Source organism: Lacerta agilis, chromosome 2, assembly GCF_009819535.1.
Source record: "Lacerta agilis isolate rLacAgi1 chromosome 2, rLacAgi1.pri, whole genome shotgun sequence".
NCBI classification, from domain to species: domain Eukaryota; kingdom Metazoa; phylum Chordata; class Lepidosauria; order Squamata; family Lacertidae; genus Lacerta; species Lacerta agilis.
The window spans coordinates 53292287-53316829 of record NC_046313.1 but is presented as its reverse complement, the minus strand read 5'-3'; the positions used below and the strand labels follow the sequence as shown (position 1 = coordinate 53316829).

Here is a 24543-nt window from a genome sequence, read left to right as displayed (position 1 = left end):
GCTGCTAGAATTACAATGCTGTAGAACCCCTGACTATTTGTAAATAAATTATATACCGGTATGAAATCAGGCTCTTCATATTTAAGCTGGTATTGTTGACACACACACATAGTGCAGACTGAACTCAGTTTAAGAGATGACAAGGTTTGAGAAATGACCAATGCCCACAAGCCATATTCTCCATCGCAAACATGAAGCATTTTCTAGCATGGAAAAGAGTGGTTAGAGTGTTGGACCAGGACCTGAGAGACCAGGGTTCAAATCTGACTCGGCCATGAAGCTCTACTTCAGAGGGCTACTAAGAAGGTCCTCTGCCTGGTTCCCTGTAACTTCACTTCTCGCAGTGGTAAAAATGCCAGAAGGACTTTGGAGCTGGACCTGAGTATCAGGGCTAGACGATGGGGGTGAAGACCCTCCTGGGCTGAGGCTGTTTAGGGCTTTAAAGGTCAGCACCAACACTTTGAATTGTGCTTGGAAACTTCCATTATTTGCTGTTTATCTGCTTGTAAATGCTTTTAAATTTTGTTATTATAGTTTTATTGTGTTTTATGCCATTTGAGTGCTGACAGTAATGCATATTCATGGCAAATAAGGCTATAAGTCTAAATAAGACCGATCATGATGTCAGTGTGCTGCTTCTGAATACAAGTTGGGAATCACAGAGTACTGTTGTGTTGATGTACTGCTTGCAGGCTTCCCACAGGCATCTGGTCGGCCACTGTGAGAACAGGATGCTGGACTAGATTGGCCTTCAGCCTGATCCAGCTGGATCTCTTAAGTGTATTATGTTCTTAAAACGTTTCCAAGTAGCAAACTTAATTTTTATGGGAGTGCACAGCTTAGCAGTTTGCCCAGCTATTGCCCTAGGCGGCAAAAGAGGAGCTAAAGTTTTAAAAGAACAGAAACGTGAAACACATTGCAAACAGACAAGCCGCCTCAGGCCACATGAATTTAAACCAGGGAGCAGGAGAAGAATGGACAAATATGACTGTGGTTATCTAAAGTTCCTTATTTACTATGGTTTCCGGAGCTCAGAAAAAGACCAAAAGGCTTGCCAGTCATTCTGTCTGCTCATGCACAAAGCTGGCTTCAGATTGAGGAAACAAATCACATTGCATAACCAAGCGAGTCCTGGATTGGCTAAGAACACAATTGCTCACCATAGATGCAAATTCTGACCCCTAGTGGTTACAATTAATTTCTGCTTATTGTTACTGTAACAAAGGGAATTAAACAGAAGTGACCATTCTAGGGAAGGTGGGGTATTAAAGGCAGTACAAATAAGAGTCACAAAGGGTTTTTTGTTTAACTGGATGTGGAAGAAGGAAGCACAGTTCACTCCACCATATTTTATAATAATCAGACTTACAAATATAAGGTATGAAACTGCACCATATAGACATAGAGCACATCTTTTGAGTATTGCTTTATCCTCCCCAACCTTTTTCAGATACAAGCAGAATTATCTTTCATCTTCCTTCTTTGAGCACCTCTGGGGCTTTGATCTGCTCCTGACCGCTGTTTATTCTAGTTTGGATTTTGCTGTGGATCTTGAATGTCTTGCACTACGTTTTATTTGGGGGGGGGGGATTGCAAGGCTGCCATCAGATAACGAGACATCACATTTAAAAAGTGGCAAGTGTACAACAAGCCATAATATTTTCCATCATCTAAAGGGATACTATTTGATGTCCCTGCATATCAGCCCAGCCCAGAGGAATGTACTGGTAGTGCAACTGGCCAGAAGTGATCAAGCAGCTGGGGGGGGGGGTAGGCGTGGAGAGGGGTGGAAGTGCAGGGGAAAGTTATCTTGCTGCTGCTGCTGAGGCAGCATTTTTAAACAAGTGAAATACAAAACCCCTTTATTTATGCAAAGAAACCATTTCTATCCTACCCCGACTGACCTTTCCTAAAGTTTTATGCTTATTAAGAGAGTTGATAGATTTCAAAAAATGTGGCATCACAGAACCACACAGCGAGAGATGGTGTGGGCCATTCGGAACACTGGAATCTGTTTTTTTAATTTCTTAGCCAGACCTTTAGTCCATCTACTGTCTATTTAAACCGACAGGCAGCAGCTCTCCAGGACCTCAGATAGGGTTCTCTCCCAGACCTGTCAGGAGTAAGCATGGACCAATGGTACCAAATAGTATGGCTTCCCTTTATCTCACACACACAGCCCAACAAGACAACAACAAGAATCCACCAACAGCATACAAATCAATATGGCTAACCTGATTCAAAAACACCCACACACCCCACTCACGCATGAAAACAAAATTCACCACAAACAACCACACCCTAGAACCGCAACCTTTCTCACCACCAAAGGAACACAAGTGAATAGGAAAGAGAACCTGCACAAGCGACGCTGACACAAAACCCCACAAATACATTAAAGTAAAATAGAAACATCACCACCCCACCCCCACCCCCACCCACCATGGCCCCCTCCACCTCTTCCCCCCTTTTCTTCCTAGTGTAACACTAATGTCTCAACAAATGAAACTGATCTGTAGAAAATGTAACTTGAAAACAGAGACATTGCACATACTTTTGTAAACCAAGAAATCTTTAATAAAAATATGTTTAAATAAATAAATAAGATAGGGTTCTCTCCCAGCTCTACCTGAAGATGCTGGGGGTTGAACATGGGACGTTCTTTATGCAAAGCAAATGAGCTACAACCGGTGAAGGAAAATGCCTCTCTATCCATACCATTTCTAGTTGTCAGGATCTTTAATGACTGCTCTGAGCTCTGATACTCTTATATCCAGGACTTACACAGCAGCCCTTCCCTACCCACCAAACAATATCGGTTCCCCTTATGATCACACTCCCGGAAAGCCACACTTTCCTAATGTGTTCTACTTCACACATGTTCTGCACCCCTATCAGCGTGAGAAGATCCAGTAGGTAAGGAAGTTCCAGCTCTCTGTCACAAGCCTTGCACGCAGTTTGTCATTCAATACCTATGCAAATCCCTAAGCTGCATATTGCTGATCCTTCTGTCAGAAAATTGGGGGGGGGGGGGGTGGAGACTTTTTAAAGGCATTTCTTACCATTCCCTTTGCACAACAGCTGTAAGTCAATCCCTGTAGCAAAGGGGAGCAAGGTTAATTCTACAGGGGTGGAGCTATCCAAACTAATGGCACCAGCCATCATTGCTTCCTTATCCTAATGAAAAGCTAGCAAACAGTTCTGAAACAATTGCGGTTGTGCAGATGGAGGGCACAAGGAGAAGCGGACGACAGAGGATGAGATGGTTGGACAGTGTTCTCGAGGCTACTGGCATGGGTTTGGCCAAACTGCGAGAGGCAGTGAAGGATAGGCGTGCCTGGCGTGCTCTGGTCCATGGGGTCACGAAGAGTCGGACACGACTGAACAAAAACAACAAAAAAGTAGGGGTATGCACTAATATAAATGCTCATCTTAAGGTTAGCTTATGCTGCCCATCTATGTAAATGGACCTGTTTGTGGATTCCCTTGGGAGAACAGGCACCAGGGCTCTAAGAACCGTGTATATTAAATTTAAGGTAAACCTGTTACCTGATGGTAAATAAGACTTGAGCAATCTCTACATTATTCTAGGGCAAACTGCAAGCTTAATTAATGTAGTTTCATGCTGTCTCATAAACAGAAATTTACCTTGCGCATTATTTAATGCTGAGACCTTTGCAAAAAAATAAAAAAATGGACACGGGCACTCCAGACTGGAGAACTACAATTCAGAAATATTGTAAATGCACTGGTGTTAGTGACTGATTTATAAGGGAAAACTCAATTCAAGCAGGGTGCCTCATAATATATAAATGTCAGTTTAATGGGTCTTTCAAATCTGGTGATGCATGATATGTGCATTTGGTGACTATGGCCCATTACAGAATTCCAAGTTGATAGTTTTTCTGCCATGGTTCTGCCTGGTCATTTCTATTAATGAAAGTGTGCTGTCTCGTCCCCCCCCCCCCGCCACATTGTCTAACGAGTGTGAAGTTTAGGGGCCACAGCAATTGGTCAGGCTTTCCCATGTTACATGGTGCCTGAACTTGCAGATTACCAGGCAAACCCTTGTTAATCTGCAGCAGGTAACATTGGGCTGGATGTGTTTTGAATGACGAGAAGTAGAAATTATAACAATGATACCTATTGGTATATCATTCAGCATTCAGAAAGGCGGCTTTGGGGCCAGGGAGGGGAAAATAAAATAAAAAGTTGTATCCCTGCAGAGGTGCTGAGGGAAAGACACATGTGCCTTTCTGCTGCTGCCATAAGATCATTTGCTAAATGGCCTCCCAGCAACACAAACCCTTGCCACATACCCCCAAAGAGGCGCCACAGGAGCAATTAGCTAAGCACTTCCCTTCAGTGTCCAGAAGAATTTACTGTGATCACTTGCTCCTGACTCTATTTAGCTAAAGTTAAAGAAGCAGTTTTACTTGTTAATCCAGTTCAGAAAACCGATTTAGCATTTGAGCAGGGCCGAGAATCCTCTTAATGGGAGTACAGATTGACATAGAAGGAAGCTCCCTTACAAAAACTGGTCCACCTTGCTCTGTAATGGTAATGGCTCTATTACATAGTTTCAGGTTCCCCCCCCCCCCAGATGCTGGGATTTGAACCTGGGACCTTTCTTGTACAAAGCAGGTGGCTCTGCCACTGAGCTATGGCCCTTCTCTTCAATAACCTCATGCTGGTCTACTGCACAGTACTTTTAGGAGGCGTCTGAATACTCACTGGGTGATGGGGGTCAGTGCACAGGAACCAGAGCAGCAGGACCCATCTCCAGGGCCAGAGGGGCCCTTGTCTCCACAAACACAGCAGGCTCTGATCTGTAGGGAGCAGCAGGCAGTACACTCCAGGAGGCTGGGCAGGCAAGGGCCACAGCACAGCTCCCTAGCTGGCCAGGTGGGGCTCACTAGCTCTGGGAGGAGGTATGTGATTCCTCAGCTGGAGCAGGCTGGGAGCAGGTGAGGGTCACTTGCCTCATCAAGCCCAGATGCTGCAATCAGCATGTAAAGTGCAAAAGGGAAGCAGAGCTGAGGTGCTGTGTCTGCTCAGCTGCCCATGTCGATGGACCTTGGCTTGGATGTTCCTGGACCTCTATGGGACTGTGCTTCCCATTTGACTCTGGACTGTATTCTGACTGCAGGGTTCCAGACTTGGCTTGCTTGGACTAACCCTGTGTTTCCTGGACTTTGGACTTTGCTTACGTGGGCTGACCCCTGGACTTTGAACATTGGGCTTGACATACTGACTTGCTACCGGATAGGCCAGGGGTTCGGGACAAGATTTCAGGGCTACACTGTGCACAACTGATTTCAGATTACTTTTCCCATCCAAGGAACTAGTGTGTTGTTAGTACTTCTCTTTCAGTAGAAGTCTTCTTGATAGCAATCAAAAGTATGACACCGAGTAAGCATTTCCCAGTTGGGTGGGGGGAAGGAACTGTTGTACAATATTGGGGAAACTATTGCTATTTCCACAAAAGCTATTGGAAAATATGCATAGTGAAAGGAGTACTGTACATGTCCAACAGGAGATAGCTGCTCCGCTAGCTAATTTCCTGGACTGTGGTGACACTGTTTCCATTAAGAAAGCAAGGTAGAATATGTCATATACAGTGGTACCTCAGGTTACATACACCTCAGGTTACATACGCTTCAGGTTAGACTCTGCTAACCCAGAAATAATGCTTCAGGTTAAGAACTTTCCTTCAGGATAAGAACAGAAATCGTGCTCTGGTGGCACAGCGGCAGCGGGAGGTCCCATTAGCTAAAGTGGTGCTTCAGGTTAAGAGTGGACCTCCGGAATGAATTAAGTACTTAACCAGAGGTACCACTGTATATAGGTCACCCTCATAACTTTGAAATATTCAAATATGAATTTGAGATATTCAAAAGAAAACAATTTTAAAGCAATAGATATCACCCTACCCACCTCAAATCTTCTCAGGTAGTTGAGAATGAAGCACAAACTCTAGTTATCAGCATGTAAAAACAAAGATTTTTTTTAAAACCACCTTTAACCACTGATTATTCAAAGCCTCTAATCTTCAAAGTCTCCCCACTTCTTCAGCTTTCTCTTCCAAGCATGATAGGCTGTGAAAAGTGGGAGAAATGCTTTGAAGTGGAGAATCTCCATTCTGCAGAGCAAGATTAACCTGTGCTGTTTTGCATTCATAAATCAAATACTTTAATAATGTGGTTTTAATATATACACATATATTTTAAAGCAGCTACTTCACAACAAGCAGGGGGTGGCTCATGTGAGGCCATTCAGAAATAGAGCAACACCTGATGACATCACTTTCTCATCCATAGTTTCCATGATGGGATACGGGGCAGTTGCTATTCTACTCCTGCTTCACTTTTATATTTTGCAAATGACTTGACCAAGTCCAGGATGCCTCTAATCTATGCCACAGGCACTGCTTATCAGATGAATACGCCATGCAAATAACAAAACATATAGGGTTGTGAATACCTAGCAACCATCCCTTTTTATAAGGCTGTTTGAAAATCAAGCATCCTATGGAGCAAGGATGAAGGAACCTGTGGCCCATCTTTCCTGACCACTGAGCATCCAGCTTTGCTTGATGGTTTGAATCCAATAACATCTGGAGGGCCATGGTCCAGTGGTCGAGCAAATCCATTGCATGCAAAGCTCCCAGGTTCAATCTCCGGCATCTCCTGGAAGGACTCGGAGTGACCCATCTGAAACTCTATAGAGAGCTGCTGCCAGTCAGTGTAGACCAGGCATGGCCAAACTTGGCCCTCCAGCTGTTTTGGGACTACAATTCCCATCATCCCTGTCCTGTTAGCTAGGGATGATGGGAATTGTGGTCCCAAAACAGCTGGAGGGCCAAGTTTGGCCATGCCTGGTGTAGACAGTACTGAGCTAGATGGGCCAACGATCGGACTGAGGACAAAAAGCAAGTTAAAAAGGGAGTGTTACTTGAAGAACAAGCTATGCAATGTTACACAGGGGAAAAAAACAATGGGGGGGGGGAGAGAGAGAAAGCAGAGAAACCTGATTCATGGTAGATTCAAATACTTAGGTTATCAGCCTTGCCTTGCTCCAGAAAAGTTCTGAGCGATCAGAATGCACCTGTTGCACCCATGAGCAACCGTTTCTCAAAAATGAAACATACTCGGTCAAAAGTCGGCAGCTTTATCTGCTTGCAGCTGCTTCCTCAATACAGTTTCAGGAAAAGTATCCAGTGCAGTGGTACCTCAGATTACATACGCTTCAAGTTACAGCCGCTTCAGGTTACATACTCCGCTAACCCAGAAATAACGCTTCAGGTTAAGAACTTTGCTTCAGGATAAGAACAGAAATCGTGCTCTGGTGGCGCAGCGGCAGAAGGAGGTACCATGAGCTAAAGTGGTGCTTCAGGTTAAGAACAGTTTCAGGTTAAGAACCGACCTCCAGAATGAATTAAGTATGTAACCAGAGGTACCACTGTAGTGTGTTCCATAGAAATCTGGGGAAAAAACACTGCCAGCACTGCTGCAACAGTTAGATCAGGGGTCCCCAAACTAAGGCCCAATCGCCTTCTAAATCCGGCCCATGGACAGTCCGGAAATCAGCTTGTTTTTACATGAATAGAATATGTCCTTTTATTAAAAATGCATCCCTGGGTTATTTGTGGGGCATAGGAATTTGTTCACACCCCCCCCCAAATAGTCTGGCCTCCCACAAGGTATGAGGGAAGGTGGACCAGCCCCCTGCTGAAAAAGTTTGCTGACCCCAGTTAGACTGTGTTTATCATGCATGAAACACCCTTCCTCTGCCCTGTCCTTAAATTTATACATTATACATACATGCATTATACAGACATGCATGCATGCATAATTTTATTTGTATGTTGCCTTCCCACTGTTTGAATCACGCTCAAGGCAGCTCACAACAAGGGGGGGGGGGGAACATAACTACAACATAAGATGTCATAAAAAATAAATAAAAGTTTTTTTTTTTAAAAAAAAATACAACCTAACTAAACAATTTCCACATCAGTCACAAGATCTAAAATAAAGATGCGATAAACCAACAGCAACAACCTCACCCACCCCCATGGGCTTGAGCCCATGAAGCAGGTACTGTAACGGGGCAGGACGCTCCGCAGGGCCTCCAAGGAGCGTGCCTGCCTCCTCCCACTCAAGACACCCTATTGCTGAGGGGGAGGCGGCAGGCGCCCAAGCCACCGCGTCACTCCCAGGAGAGACGCGTGGCTTGGCTGCTCTGCAGGTCCCGCGGTGAGTGCCGCCCAGCTTTTTGTCACCCCCCTCAGTGGTGACACCCGTGGCTGGCCGCCCCCACCACCCCTGGTAGGAGGGAGGAGCTTCCTTTTCAAAGGAAAACAATTAAAGGTTTCACAGAGTGCCTCAAGGCCCTTTGAGTACCTGAAGCAACTTTCTGGATGGCAACATTTTTCTTTACGAAATACTCTCTCACCAACAGCCCTGTGGAGAGTAGACAAAGAAAACTAGCGATTCAATGGACAATATTGTATTTATTGCACAAAGTTCCCCTAAAATTGGGAATGGTTATTATAATACAAGTGCACATCTTGGGAAATATATATATATACAAAAACACAAAAGATAACAAGTATGTACATTTTGCCCAGCATATTACACATACCACCATCTACATAATTTAGAGGAGACTGAAAACAAAAACAAACAAACAAACCCTCTTGAAACATTTAACTTAACTAACGGGTTTTAAAAGGCGAGATTTAAAATCCTGCTTTGGATTTCCCCGCTTTTCTTGGCAGCCTTGCATTTGCAAGCTGCGGTAGAAAGACATTTGCTAGTATGTATGTGTAATACACTTAAAATTTATTCTCAGCCTTAAAATTAAGACATATTAATGGACATTGGGAATATTGCAAAAATCAGAGATTAGTTTTGCATATACATTGTTCTGAAAAGCATGATACATTAAGAGGTCAACACTACAGTGCTGTTATAGTTCCCTTTTTAAAAACAAAAAACAAAACAAAAATCCAAACAAACAGGTGTATGTAGTACCTTGATTCTGCATGTACCATAAACAATTATCAGTCACAGGAAAGCATGCCATCATGCTACAATGTCTTTTGCACAGTAACCATTCCAGAAATATCATTCGGACAAGCATAAAAAATATTTATTCTTGCATTTCAAATGAACCCTTTGAAGGCATGTGAGAGACTACATCTATGGCAACACTTATTACTGCTTGAATAGAAGATTTTTATCAGGCCACCTTACTGATCCTACATGCAACTGCACTTGCAAGTCAGTGTGTCGGATTGATACATTGTGAACATCACACTTCAGAGTGTCAGCTCACCTAGGGAGCAACTTGAACGGATGTTTCTGAAACAGCAAAAACCACCATCAACTGATGTAGCTGATGCAGCTGCGCACACTGTTGTAAAACAATGCAGAAATGGATGGAAAGGAAGTGTGGGATGAAGGACTGGAGACATCGTATGCCACCATTAAATATAGGAACAGTACAAATCTTGGGGTTCTGGGGTAAGCAATTTATTAGGGAGGAGGTCTTGCTCAGCAGTAGGACAAATGTTTTGAATGGAAAGTCCCCAATTCAATCCCTGCCATTTCTACTTAAGGATCTAGAGACAGGGCGCAGCAAGACCTCCCTCTGAGACCTTGGGAGAGTCAATTCCAATCGGAATATAGATTACTAAGCTAAGTGGACCAAAAGCTTTGATTCAATATGGGCTAGCTCCTTCTGTCTGAAATCCCTAAGAAAGCATAGCAGGGCATTCTTGGTCCATTTGTACAGGATGCTTCTTCAGCTGTGTGACAACCCCCGCCCTATACGGCGCAGCTGTCAGATCAGGGCATACAATTGTAATCTTCAACCTACGCACCCATGTCTAAACACTTCAGCCTGAAGAAGCAAAAGCACTTGAGCAAATGCAATAGTCTCACCGAAGGTGGCGTGAGACATAAATTACGAAACTATTTGCAGGATTTATGCAGAACAAAAAACCAGTAAGGCATGCAATTGTTTCCAGGACTGCAATCTTCACCTGCACAGAGAGCAAATAGTTAAAAGGTCTGGCATGGCAGGTGTTATTTTAGTAAATGAGGAAATATATGCTTTTAATTTTCCCTGTGGGATGACATATGAAATTCAGAACACTAATAATTAAAATAATTAATGACGAACATATGGTTAGTGGTGCTAGATGCTAGGAAAAATGAGCCCGCATGTCCCAATATTCAAAGTGAGGTAGTAGAGCCTGCTCAGAATATTATCTATTCATCTACTTATATGCATGTCTTATAAATTATGGCTCCCTCATTAGAAATATTTGATGCTATTGCTTAATCAAGGATAAATCTATGAGGGGGAAGGGACTACATTAGCTACTCTTTTTTATTTAAGCCAATTGTTAACAAACCGGGTGGCATCATCAGAGTAGCTTCCACTAAATGATGCTGATGCAACTGTTAAACTGTGGTGTAAAACGAAATCTGGTGCTTCAAAACAAAATTTGCTTAAGTAGTCAAGGACAACATATTTCCAGTACTCTTACTCTGTATCCAGTTTTGGCTTTTATGGTATACAATATCTCTCTTTCATACCAACTGCCTGAAATCTGCAAATTTTAGGTTTTATGAAGTTAAGCACCTGAATCACCTAGCTATTAAAGGGCCTAGAGGGCAGGTAACTTTTATTTATTGTGCTTCAAACAGGACAAGATCAAAGTAAATAAAGTCTTGTGTGTGTGTGTGTGTGTGTGTGTGTGTTTTAAATCAACATTAACAAAATGTGGGAGAAAAAAATTCATTTAACATAGGCCAAATGTTCTGTTTTCTGGAGTATTTAGATAGCAACACAACATCAGAACAACATCAAAAGCATAATATCAATTACACACCCAAATGATGGTAAAATGAGACGTGTTTCTTGGCCTGAACTCCCAGACATCATATCCATGGGGAAATGCCTGCAAATACATTTCTGAGGTGAGTGCTATTAGCAGGCTACGATCCAAGTCCCTTACCTCCATGTAAATTGAATTTCCCCCCCAGTAAAAGAAAGGAAGAAATCTTCAGCAGTCTTAACTTTTAGCACAGAAATGGTTAAAACTGTTACAAATAGCTGTAGCTTTGTTGTTATTTGTTTTAAATGCTCTCCTAATTTGTACCAAGTAGCCAGCTGGTTCTATTCTCTTGTATAAACAGTAACTGCACTGCATATGGTTATGAAGCAGTTCTAACCCCCAGTAATCCTGTGATTTTAACAGTTTGCAGTTATATGCATTTCAGAAGTTATTGCCCAAGCCAGCCCTCCAAGTTCTAGTGTCTTCTCTAGTGATCTGAGTCTCTGGTCTTTTATTTTATTTTTTTATGAATGGAAAAGGAAGGAAGGAAGGAAGGAAGGAGGAAACAACTTCATTTGTTTGCACATCATGTATTCAGTTGCAGAGGCACACAGTCAAGTCAGCAAGCTGTTCAGTCTATTTGCCTGAGGGCAAGAAAGAGCCCAGACAAGAATGGTTCATGTTTGCTTCCTTGTCTTCCACTTTATAAAAAATAAAGTTATTGTCTTTGCCCTTTGGTATTTTAGAGCAGAATCTGGGCAACGTAAGGAGAGTGGGTGCTTGCTACAGCTGCCAGTAAAGGGAGGTCACTGGATTCAATTCTGAAAGAAAGACAGATGGGCATTTTCAATCCAAGCTCGCAATCTCAATATTCCGCAGCTTATTAACATGGCGTAATATTTGTCTCATGTCAAGCAACCTGCACTTAGACTATTAAAACATCAGCAGTTGTATATTTAAAAAGAAATAAAGCCTTTGAACTGTCAAGACACTCCGAATATATTGCAGTAGCCCATATGCATTTATATAATTAAAGAGCATGCTAATTTATATCATAAACACACATGACCAGGTTGTTTGTCACAAGCAGCGTTCCCTCTGGTGACAGGTCTGTATTACTAAAGATTTAATTGTTTCCAGCTGTCTTGGGACCCAAAGTTAACTGAAGCAAATGAAAAAATTCCAACAGACCCAATGAATCTTAGATTAGACCCTTGGGTTGAAATTTAGATTGCATTCTTAAAACTAGATGGGAATTAACACCTCTAGAACTTTCCCCTCTAATTTCTCAACAGGCCATCTGTAAAGATACTCCTTTTCTAAAGTCTATAAAAAGACTTGCTTCTTCTGTAAGGAGGTGGTGTGCACTTTTCACTAGGCAAACAGCTGCTAATCTTCAAGCAACACCTCTCATTGCTCTTGGAGGACAGCAGTAGGCTAGGTTTTGATGGGCAGGTTGTAGTTTGAGGTTTACAGCACAATCCTATGCATGCTTTCTACAATGCGCAAGGAAATGAGAATGGAATTGTTACCCTAGTTCAGGCATAGGCAAACTTGGCCCTCCAGATGTTTTGGGACTACAACTCCCATCATCCCTAGCTAACACGACCAGTGGTCAGGGATGATGGGAATTGTAGTCCCCAAACAGCTGGAGGGCCATGGCCATGCCTGCCCTAGTTGCTGATTCCAAGCACAGCTAGAAAACTAACTTATTTCCAAGCAGGATGTGCATTAAAAACCTTTCATGTTCTGAAGAATTCTGCAGCTGGGTAGAATATGCTTAAAATGAGAAGATTGCTGCTTATAGTACAGTATTATCAATGGCACTGCTATTTAACAATGGGCAAAATCTTGACACAAACAGCCCTACAGCTTTGTCTACTAGTATAGGCTGTGTGTTCAGGATAAGGTTACATAAGAGCTGAGGACAAGGAAGCTATATGGACCATACCCTAGTACCACTCCCAGCTCCTTCACATGCACTCGCATCTGGCCTTTGAGATATTCAGACAACATTTTGCTCTTGAAGTACAGCTCCTGCAATCGATCTTCAAGGTGCATGACACACTGGAGGCAAAAGAAGAGAGAAACAATGTCACAAACCAGTCCCTAATTTCAGCCAAAATGACAGTCCATCCAGCCATGCAACTTTCAAGGTACATCAACGTAAATACATTTTGAGTTTATTTCATGATAACAAACTAGTACAGGTCTATGTCCATTGAGGAGTTAGATCAAATTACATCTTTCTTTTTTTTAAAGTACCGAAGTGACTGGTTAGATGTTAAGAGGTTATGTTCTGTTTGGGCCTTTATCATCTACTGTAACCAGATGGCTATGTTGTTGAATATAACCAGGGATGAGCTGAAACAGGGAAATGTAAGTGTGGAAAAAATTACCCATGTGAGATTTATACACTCTATTTCAGCAACTGTTTGTGGAAGCTTGTGAAATGAGGTAATGTTTACTTCATTTCAAGTAACTATTTTTATTTTATTTTAAAAATACATAATTGTATATTACTTGTAAGCCATCTTAGTAGACTTTGTATCCTGAACGGTAGGATATCTATCTATCTATCTATCTATCTATCTATCTATCTATCTATCTACCCATCCTTCAATCAGAGTGGTGCCAGGAAAAAATACCCTCATTCTGATTAGGCTTTGTGATTTCATTTTGCCTCACAGGTTGGGTACTTACAAAATTTGGAGATAAATTATGCTTGTAAAGCTGAAGAGTGGAATGAAGCAGGTTGGAGACAAGGTTAGAAACTAGCACATCCTTCCCGAGTTTATTATCAGTGATTCGCCTCTGACTACTGGCCACTTGTACTGTCCATTTATCTGTGTCTGCGATAATGCAGACAGCTTCTGCAATTGGTTCATCCAGAACAGGGTGCTAGAAGGCAAAGAGAAATACAAGGTGTAAGCCACAATAAACATTGTGAATGAATAAATAAATACATTATTTCTGAGCATCAGTGGGATTTGCGAACACTCCTTGAAAAATAAGTAACCTTAGCATGAACACTTGGAAGAATTTAGTAGTTGTGCACACACTTTGCCACATGTGCTTTGGGCTAAATCCTAGCACTATAAAATATAGCGATTAAACTTTCACTGCATTCAGTGCAGCCAAGAACCAGGATCCTAAAAACTGTGTAACTAGCCAGCATGGCCATGGGAGTCTTGAACTTATGGTTCTAGAACAGCAGTCCCAGATGCCACATGGCAAGCCATTTCTGCAACTGCTATAAGCTTCTAAGGCATGGAACCATGGAGAAAAGCAAACCCTTAGACGTGCCTAAAATATTGTTTGAATTTCTTTCTGTGTGTGCACACGTGCCGGCTTATGATGTATAAGGAAACTTCCAAGTCTCACAGGTTATTGAAGAGATACGTAATTTAAAAACCTGTAACTTTGCCTATGAGGCAAATGAGTTAAAAGCCCAAAACATATTTAAACTGTTTTGCCCTTTTCTCTTTGCAAAATTACCCCTTGCTAATTCTGCATTTTTCTCTGGTCTGAGTAAGTAGGATCAGTTTAGATATGGCTCATAGTTAGCTTCTACTTGATACTACAAGAAGACCAGCAGAGGGTGCAAGGAAACACTTATGTAATAATGGGTTTGAAGTATTTTTCATAAGTATTCTTTTTTAAAAAAAACACATGCACAAACACAAATTAAGCATGTTTGGGATCTTGAACTGATTTAATTCCCAATATTAGAAAAACAATGTGAGCAAACAAGGATACTTTTAATTTTCACAGCTAGGGTAGAATATTCTCTATGTATATTCCCCATGACTATTATTTATGTTTGAAGTTAAATTATAGCCTAGGGGGAAAACATAACAGTTTTCTCTCTCTTTTGGGTATAAAAAGGGGATGGGAAGCTACTGTGACACCAAAAATGGTTGAAGGATGAGTTTAAGCCAACTGTTTGTCTTAAAAAGCCATTTAAAATAGACATTTCTAATTGTAATGTTTAATATGTATTGCCTTCTTAATAGTCCATTATTAATTTTATATGTTGGTAATGACATTTATTTTATTTTTTTACCATTTAACATTTTTTAACCATTTGCCACTTTTTCTCGGTGATTTGATAAGAACATTTAAAAAATCCCTTTGTGGATGAGATCAAGTGGAGAAAATGATAGCTTGGAAGTCTTAGGAGCCAAAAAGTGATGGTGGCAGCTATCCTTTCGCTTGCCTCCAGTAACTCACAGTATTGGTGAACTTGTGGTCCTCCAGGTATTGTTGGACTGTAACTTCCAGTTAGCATAGTCATTGGAAGGCCATGGTGGGAATGGGAACTGTAGTCTGGCAATATCTAGAGGGGACAGAGGTTCCCCACCCTTGTGCCTTCCAGACTTTTACATGGACACTGCATTCAGCTCATGGCTAAATCAGATGACGAGGTGGCTTACAAGGCAAGGTGATTTTGATTCTAAAGGATCTTCATCATAATGGAGGCTCAGAAATCTGACTGCCAACAGAAAGAAGGCATCCCCAATGGATTTGTGCCAATTTCTAAGAACATTATATCCAAAAGACTTAAGGACAACAAGCTTTTTTCTAGATTTGTACCATTTACTTGTAAAGTCCTTTTATTGGGGCCTTATCTTAATCTGATAGTGAATGATTTTGTTTAACCCAACTGGCTGCAAAATTAGCAAGCAGTCTGTCAATATTTTATTGTTTGTTTGTTTATAATTTAAGAGGCTTCCCAAAATGTTAATTGTGGTACTACCATACCAGACTTCACACTACAAAGGATACTGGCCGTAACCCTCCACTCACAAGTCTAAAAAACCATTGTTCTACACTGCATAAATGTTTCTCATCTCTGTGATTGTTAGGAATCTTTGTTAAATGAGATTGTGGAAATCAGAAATGCTTAACAGAATTACAACTTCATTCCTATTCCAGCAGGCTCCAGAAATATTTCCTTTTGTTGACTGTCAAATATAAATTCATCTGTTGGATATAGTTTAAATTACCTGCACCGCATGCGACAAATCTGACATCAAACAGTGTCTCAGTTTCTCATCATTTCCTACTCCTTGCAAAACAAAGTCAGGTACGTAAGATGAACAGTAGCCACCTAGCAAGGACCTTCCAAAATTGGCAATACTGGGCTGGACAGAGTTCACTTCAATTAATTTTGACCTGAAAGAAAGGTATAACATGGGCATGTATACTACAACTAGCACTGTTTTCTCTCTATTTCAGTGTGCAATCTAGTGCACAGTGTATGTACACTTAAGACCCTCTGCTTCAGTGGGACAGGAATCACGTAAACCACCAGGCTGGATGGCAGTCTTTGGGGGAATCGTTTTGTCTTCATTGTTGATCCAAGGGTAGAAGATGTTAGAAAATGGGTTTCAGTTTGAGGACAGTATAAAGTACACACACCTAAACTATATGAACCAGTGCTGAAACTAATAATTGTAACAGTTTTTCTTCCCTTAGTCAAGTGCTGTTCTTTTAATAGACTTTCCTAAATTAGCAGTATACTCCACAAAGTGTGAAAGGTAATTAGAGCCTCTATTAAGTTGCAGCCTCAGTGAAATAAGCAACTCTTACATTGCTGCATTGCTTAAATTAATGCCTAGCCGGGGGAGAGTCCAACTGAAATAATCAATGCTGTATCACTTGTATGATGAAAGCACAGGGCTGGATCCAGACTAAGTCATGCTTTACTCCTACTGAAATGCATAGGTGCAAGTTAGTCATGGGTAACTTAATTCCCATTGACTTCAATAGGGCTAAAGCAAGACCACAGTAGACTGGATCCATCCAATGAGATTACAATCTATATAATATATACACAGTATTTTCTGTCTCTAAGATGCCCTCTTTGCCTTTTAACTCTAATGCCATTGTTTCATAGGAATGTAATACATTTGGCCTAATCTCGGTAAGAAATACTTACCCAGGAAAAGGTATGTCCTCTTCTTCTGCCCACTCTTCTTGCTCTGCTCCGTAATAGTTACTGTTTGTTCTGGCCACATCATGACCAGCATCTTCGCTTTCACTGTCACCAAGGGCACTGTCTGAGCTCTCATTTCTTGGAATGTCCCAATCCACACCTGGGTCAGCCTTTTTTTCAAAGTTCTCTCTGTCCCCATGGGGGACACACACAGAGATTTTGTCTCTTTGGTCCTGCTCTGCAAAGCAGTTTTTGCAAGTCTCTTGACGAACAGATTCCATAAACTTACAAAATTCACTGGGGGGCTTTTTGTTCTTTGTACACACTTTGGGGGGAAACTCTAAGCTACTGCTAGGATCTAGAATGTCTGTTGTTGCTTTTACTGGAATATCATCAATAGTCCTGTTTTCTACTGAACTTTCCTCATATTCATCAAGCAAGCTTGCACTTTCTGCACCATAAGGAGTCCAATTCTGGATCTCTCTGGCAACCTCAGGAAACACTTCAGGCGTATTCTGATCTCTTTTTTGGTCCTCAAGGGTTTGTGTTGCTTCACAGTTCTGATCAGCAGGTACTCTTTCTTCAGTATCCAACTGGTTGCTGTGCCTGGCCATTTGCTCCACTGCTGCTTGGCTTCGGAGCTCGATATCCGAATCAGGTGACATGGAATCTCCAATGAGGAAGGTCACCTTTGTTTGAGCCTCAGCTGTGCTGCAAGGAATTGCATCTGACGAGATTTTGTCAGGAGGCTTCTTCTCTACCATTGCACTTGTAGATCTCATTACTTCAACAGCCTGATTAGCAGAATCTAATGATTCCTCACTCCTCCACGATCCACCTGTTGGTTCCAGTCTGGATTCTGCCAACACGCAGGTTTCTACTGAGGATGATCCTAAGAAGACCTCTTTCTCTAACTGTATATCCAGGCAAGAGGTCAATGATTCTTTGCATCGCTTAACATCAGCAGGTCTTTCTTGGCAGTCAGCAGCTGCAGCCCTGCATTCATCTGAAAGAGCGTCAGTCTCCACTTTTGAGATATTCTGGGTATCTTCTCTTTCCTGTCCTGAAACGGCCTCTGTATTTTGAGTAGGGTTACGAGGGCCTTTGCAATATTTACAGTTGCAGCTAGAACTCCTCATTTCTTCAGACTCTTGAAAGGCTAAATTGCTTCTGTTCTTGTGCATTGTGACCAGCACATACTCCGTTTCCTCTACTTCCCCTTTCTCTAGTGTGGTGGTGATAACGGTGCCAGGCATCACTATGGCTTCATCCTCTCCATTTTCCAGAAGATGAGTCTCTTGCAGTTCAGAGCATCGGATGAAGTAAGTGAGGAAGTAGAGCAAACGTTGCACAAGGTCTTGTCGTTTGCCAACCACGACTGTTTTTGATAGTCTGACAGGTGACCCAATAGCTCCATATAGGTCTCCTATAGGATAGAATATAAAAGTAGTATGATAATTACACAACACATGAAAAAATACAGTGCCATGGCTAAAAACTAGATCCTTGAATATTTCCAAAAATGGACAATAGGCTTATGCAGATTTATAAGATTTGTAAATTATTTTGTTGGAATTTATCTGCAAAAATACTCTCCAGCCCTGCCCTATTTATAAATAACACCAAATCAGAGCCAACTCCAAAAGTGGGATGTAAAACCATTCAATTGCAATAAACGTCGATCCTGTTAATATGAGTCTTTGCTAAGCTGGTATGTAACAAAGGCTACAATTCTAAATAAAATTCCCTAGAAGTAAGCCATCTTGAAGACAATACACCTTTCTTCTGAGTAAGCACTCATAAGATAACACTGAAAAGGCCTTAATGAATGTTTTTAAGAACTATTATCAGGAAAAGAAAATGCTTTATCCCAAAGTATGAATAAGGGGTACATGGAGGAAACAGGAAGAAGGAGCAAGTAGAGCCACTGAAGAGGGAATGGGGGATATAACTACTTAGGGGAGAAAGAGGCATGTTTATTTCTTATTTATTTTCTCTTATTCAGTAGAAAACTGTTGACACAGTGATTTGTTGCATTGTTTTCCTTTAATTACACTTCTACTACACTTCTACCATTTAAAATTTTTGTCCTTAGAATAAATATCCGAGTGTGATTTCAGACATACCCAACTGTGCCCACAATGGATTGTATGGATGAGATTTCGCCAACATGTCCACACTTTGTGAGGAATGCTTTTCTAGGAAGATTCTGATGGGCGGCTGACCATTTGGCATGACAGTTGGGACCCAGGCTAGATGGTTTGTCAAAATTGCAGTCAGAAGAGCTGGTAAAAATCTGTAAGGGGGGGGGGGAGAAAGAAAAAAGTCCAATCACAACCCAAAATCCCAACTCACGTTCTTTTCCATCTGCTTTTGTAAAGGGATCCCCATTATGCAGTAAGCACGCATCTTGTTATGGTAAAGTTTGAATTCAGGATGCTGGGTCAAGAGACTGGGGAGTCTCATGCACATCCACAACTCCCACGCATAACACTGGCTTTCCAATTGGGAAGGAGCGACGTATTTCCAGTGGAAATATGCAGACATAAACTGAAGAGTGAAGCTGCATCTTGTACTAGAGTTTTACAAACATTCCCTAGAGTGCTTAAACTGGGGCTCTTGAATAAGACTGCTATGCAGTCAGAAACTTATTTTTGGTCTGCCGTGTTGCCTTTTTAAATAGCTTCCAGTATTACTATCTTTTAAGTGTCCTGCATGCAGTCCAGAATGTTAAACCTGACAAGTGTTTTTGGATCTGCAAGGCGGAAGCTAGATCACAGCTTGAATGGTGCCTTGGCAAGAAAACCTTATTATGCCAAACCCCGGATTAGCCCTCTGAAGAAGTTCTTTTGAAATATGGCCATAGTATTGCACTGTGCTAATTTTATCATGGTTTAATTTTTAATCGTTTAGAAGGCAATCTTAACATCTGGCAGCCAGTGACTTCATAGTATCTGGTTTCAGTACTGTTTTGAAGTTATATGGTTTGGCAGTTTGTCTCTAATTTTCTTTTCTGTTCAAGCACATCTTCATTCTGTCAAGTCAGCCATCAGGTCTCATTGGCTCAAAGTCTTAAAAGGAGGCCAAAGTTTCATACTTCTGTTTTTGTTTTTGAATACTATAGCAACCAACTGTAGTTGCAAACACAGCATAATTTTGACCTTAAATTGTTAAAAGGTTTTAAGGAATGAAATATTTTTTCCTGAATAATATTTTTATAAGATGAGATGAAAGCAATTATTCACTTAAAGCAGACTTTTACTCTACCAAGGATAGGGGCTCAGCATCAGACAATTGTTATTCCCCAATCATTAATGGTGCTATTAATATTGCCTATTAAACATTTTTTTAAAATAAAAAACTAGTATTTTTAAATAATAAAAACTACACCTAAGTTTATTAACAAATATTTTAGATGCTAATTAATGAAGGATGCAATCTATAAACATATAGTTCGAGTAGGTGCCATTGAACTGAATGGAACTTAACATATGACTGCACATGCTTAGGATTCCAATGCCTATACATTAAAGCAATCAAAGAAAATTAATTATTGTGGATTTCTCATGTATTTCCACCAGATACTGTTACTGAAAATATGTCTCTGGATTTTGAGATATGGCATCTTCTGTTTCCTTCATGAGGTTTGCAGCTTTTTATAAGAACAAAACATTGTTACAGGTGGGGCCTTTACAGTGGTATCTCCGGTTAAGTACTTAATTCGTTCTGGAGGTCCGTTCTTAACCTGAAACTGTTCTTAACCTGAAGCACCACTTTAGCTAATGGGGCCTCCTGCTGCTGCTGCGCTGCCAGAGCACGATTTCTATTCTTATCCTGAAGGAAAGTTCTTAAACTGAAGCGTTATTTCTGGGTTAGCGGAGTGTGTAACCTGAAGCATCTGTAACCTGAAGCGTCTGTAACCCGAGGTAGCACTGTACTGAGATTTTTATTCAATTAGTAATAGTGTCTATTATCCCTTTGGTTGTAATGGTCTCCACATATTCCCACGTGCCTTTTTCAACAGCCACATCCTCCCTTTTCATTATACATAGTACTTTTTTATTCTTTATTTGGGACTTTAAGGGAGCATGGGGAAGGAAATCACCGCTTGCCACTGCCTATTTTTTAAGGGCTATTTTGACCTTTAATGTTACAACAATAAAAAAAACCCAACAGGAGAAAGGCGAGAAATGCTTTACTGGTTCTTGGAGGCTTGTTCCATTAAGAAAATAAATTCCTTCATGAAGCGATGGCAGAGCTGGTTCTTCTCAGGCATTCCTGACATCATGGTAAGCCAAACAGGTTCTGCAATCCGTGGCATGGTGTAGAGGTTACAAATTGTTGTTCTAAAGTAAAAAGAAGAAAACAATAGGTCACCAAAGTGACACATCTGTTGTAATATATAGCTCCAAGAGCCATTTGTGCAAGATAAGATGTTATTTGATTAGCAACTGAAAAATATACAATCCCCCCCCCCAAGTCACTCCATGGCTTTAAGAACCATCTATAATTTTATGACATAGTGGTGTCCCTGCACTGTCTCATTGTCACAAAACGTTCCCTTCTGTCCACTCCAATATCTCCAAGTGTCTCTCTGGTACTTCTGCATGTATGCTTCATTGTCAGGTCAAGCTCAATGTGTCTAAGACTGATCTTCTCTTCTTTCTTCCCAATCCCTTCTTTCCTTGTTCACGTCCTTAATCCACTGGCAGCCATCCTTTTGATCAGGCACATACCCTTGTCTTTCTTTTTGACTTCTCTTTCTCCTTTGTTCCTCATATTTGGTCTCGCTTAATCTTACCCATCCCTATGCCTCTTCTTTTCTGTCCCCACGGCAACAACTCTTGCTCTGTGCCTTGATAATTTCTTGCCTTGTCTACTACAATCTTTGCCTCTCTAGCCTTCCATTGGCTTATCTTGGTCCACTCATGCCAATCCAGCAATCTGTTATCACAACTGTTTCCTCACTGATCCCTACGCTGCCTTCCTGTCTCATTCCTAGATCCAGCACAAACATCTCATTCTTACTTTTAAAACTCTCAAAGGCCCTGCCCCGCATATCTCTGCTCCTACCTCGACACACCCCTGACTGACCCTGTTCCTCATCCAGCTCCAATTCAGTGCTAAAGACTCGCCTTCTCCACAAAGCCTTCAGAACCACACCTAAGGTCCAAAATTCATTGAAATAACTGAATATTCTCCCCCTGTTTACCTCAGTCTCCACGTCCCTTTCCTGCTGCTGTTCTCTCCCTTTGTGTCTATTTTTAGATAGAAATACCCTCGGTTTAGGGAACTCTCCTCCCATTCTTTGTAAAGTGTATAAACGGAACTGCATAAACAATATTTTAGTTCAACAAATTCACCTGAAACGTAATTAAAAAACAAACCCCAAATTCATGGAAATTCCCAATTCTGTGGGGAAAATTAGACTGGGCAAATTTCATGAGTATCCTTATTGCAGCTTTTAAACTACAAAATGCCACCCTGTCATTTATCCCTGCATCACTATAATGTGGTTTAGGTTTGGCAAGAGGGAATTGCCTAACAGCCTATTCTTCTAATCATACTGCACGGGTCCTCTTATCTTCAAAGGTTAGTGAAGGGCATTTCCCCCTAAGCTCAGTGCTATCAGGATGGGCATTCTTCAAACAGCAAGCCAAAGGTTGCTTACAGAGAAAGGAGTAAGGTCCCACAGTAACTGCCAGAAATGATGACTCAAGTTTCATTTTAGAAATAGGACCACAAGTCTCATTACAACTGCAGAAGTCCTGGATATAAGTGCATTAGAGCTTAGAACAGTTTTTAAAGATCCTTACAACTGGGAAGGCATTTCCCTTAATCTATTACTAGTGAGGAAGGCCTGTAGCTCAGTAGCAAGGCATCTCCTTTGCAGACAGGTTCAATCACTGGCATCTTCAGGTAGAGATGGGAGATACCCTTGCCTGAAACCCTGGTGAGCGACTGCCAGTCCGTGCAGACAATACTGAGCTAAATAGGCCAAAGGTGTGCCTCAGAGTAAATCAGACATTCCTCAATGGAACTGTGTGGCAATAGAAGACAAAATTACCTCTTTAATACATATTAATTTATTGGATTTACTGCCACAAGTTATGGTTTGGGCACTGGCTTTGATGGCTTTAGAAAGAAGTTCGACAAATTCAAAGGATAAGTCTATCAATGGCTATCAGGTGCAACAGCTTAATGGAGTCTCCATGTTCAGTGGTAGTATACCTGTGAATATGAAGTTTAAGTGAAGGGCGCACAAGTGAGAAGAGCTACTGCCTTAATGCTCTTGCCTGTGAACCTGCTTATGAGAGCATCCTTAAGTTGAGTACAGGCTTATTTCCACAGACTACCGGTACTAAATATTTCACAGATAGCTTCGTATTGTAAGGGGAAAGGGATGTGCTAACTAAGAGCATATTTTAGGATAATGTTAAATGGGATTCAGCAGCATAATTGCTGAGGGGCAAAAAACCCCAACTTTTTTATTGAAAGTGTCATAAACAAGAGACTATATCAAAATGATTGAATAAGTAAGAGCAGTGTTGCAAGTGGCCTTCAGTGTCACAAAAAGCTTGCAGTTTCCTATTTGTTGGCACCCACACTTCTGACTCATTAAAATCAGAAGCTTTCCATAGGATTAACTTCCACCCCTTGGACTTCTGTGGTCAACCCACTGAACAAAGGACAAACGAGATACCAGCTGAGAAAGCACCTTAGGTGAACTTAAATTTTGGAGTCCAACTTTTGCTCCACAAAAGTTCCGCCAATCTTAAAAGCCTGAGGTAAAATCTAAAGTTCAAACCAAAATGAGCCTTCTGGGTTCTTGTTTAGCAACATCAACCCCCACAGAAAGCTCTCTGGAAGCTGACTCAATTTGAACTGTGTGCATGTGTGTGTGAGGAAGGAAGCAGTTTCTGTTCCAATACCAAGATATTAAACTATTTGTTTTCGTTGAAGGGCTAGCTCAAGTCTTGTGACTCGTTATTTACTATTCTGGTAACCGTGGCTGCATCTGCAACTGATAGTGTTTCCTCAGAGAGAGATCAGATTCCACTGGCTGCCCGCCAGCAGGCATGTGACTGCAGCAAAGGGAACCCTCAATGCCAGACATGTAAGTAATTGCACTGAACACGAGGGTGAGGATTAACTGCCTTTCAGCTCGGCAGATGGGAAAAGGCTTTTTCATTTCTCCCTGCAGTCTCCCGATATGCAAACTGCACACACATATTTTTCATCCCTTTAAGGCACTGCTGGTGGTCAACAAAACAGGTTTAAAGATTCTCTCAAGGCAAATCTTAAAAAATGTAGTATAAACACTGACCATTGAGAAACAGTGGCCTGTGAGTGCTCCAGTTGGAGATCAGCCTTTACCAAAGGTGTAATGGGCTTTGAAGATGCTCAAACTCAGGACGAAAGGGAGAAGTGTGCTAAGAGGAAAGCACGCTTGGCAAACCCTCACCATGATCAACTCCTGCCCGGAAACCTATGTCCCCACTGTGGAAGGATGTGAGGATCCAGAATTGGCCTCCACAGTCACTTACAGACTCACTGTTAAGACTGTGTTCATGGAAGACAATCTTACTTGGCTACGAGTGATAGAAGAGCAGGAGGAGGAGGAGGAGGAAGAGGAGGAAGAAGAAGTTGAAGCCAGAAATTATTCAAGGTCTGAACCAAGTCCCGTATACAAAAGTAGCAATACCCTTGTTCAGGATTTTTAACTTCCTTAATTCTGTATCTGCATCAGCAT

General features: G+C 41.4%; 1 protein-coding gene across 6 annotated transcripts in view; it reads right to left on the bottom strand.

The window, feature by feature from the left end:
• Positions 1–8492: 8492 nt before the first annotated feature.
• Positions 8493–24543, bottom strand: part of FNIP1 (folliculin interacting protein 1) — an 88073-nt gene continuing 72022 nt past the window's right edge. For 5 of the 6 annotated variants that reach the window (XM_033140076.1, XM_033140078.1, XM_033140077.1 and 2 more), the window contains 7 exons: positions 20990–21136; positions 18917–19086; positions 16794–18216; positions 15859–16027; positions 13553–13750; positions 12801–12916; positions 8493–11670 (listed from right to left, as the gene is read on the bottom strand). In XM_033140076.1, the coding sequence (XP_032995967.1) occupies positions 11592–11670; positions 12801–12916; positions 13553–13750; positions 15859–16027; positions 16794–18216; positions 18917–19086; positions 20990–21136 (2302 nt within the window). In that variant the 3' untranslated portion in view covers positions 8493–11591. Of the gene's footprint in view, positions 11671–12800; positions 12917–13552; positions 13751–15858; positions 16028–16793; positions 18217–18916; positions 19087–20989; positions 21137–24543 lie in introns of those variants that run through there. The other variant, XR_004425958.1, reaches the window with a different exon arrangement.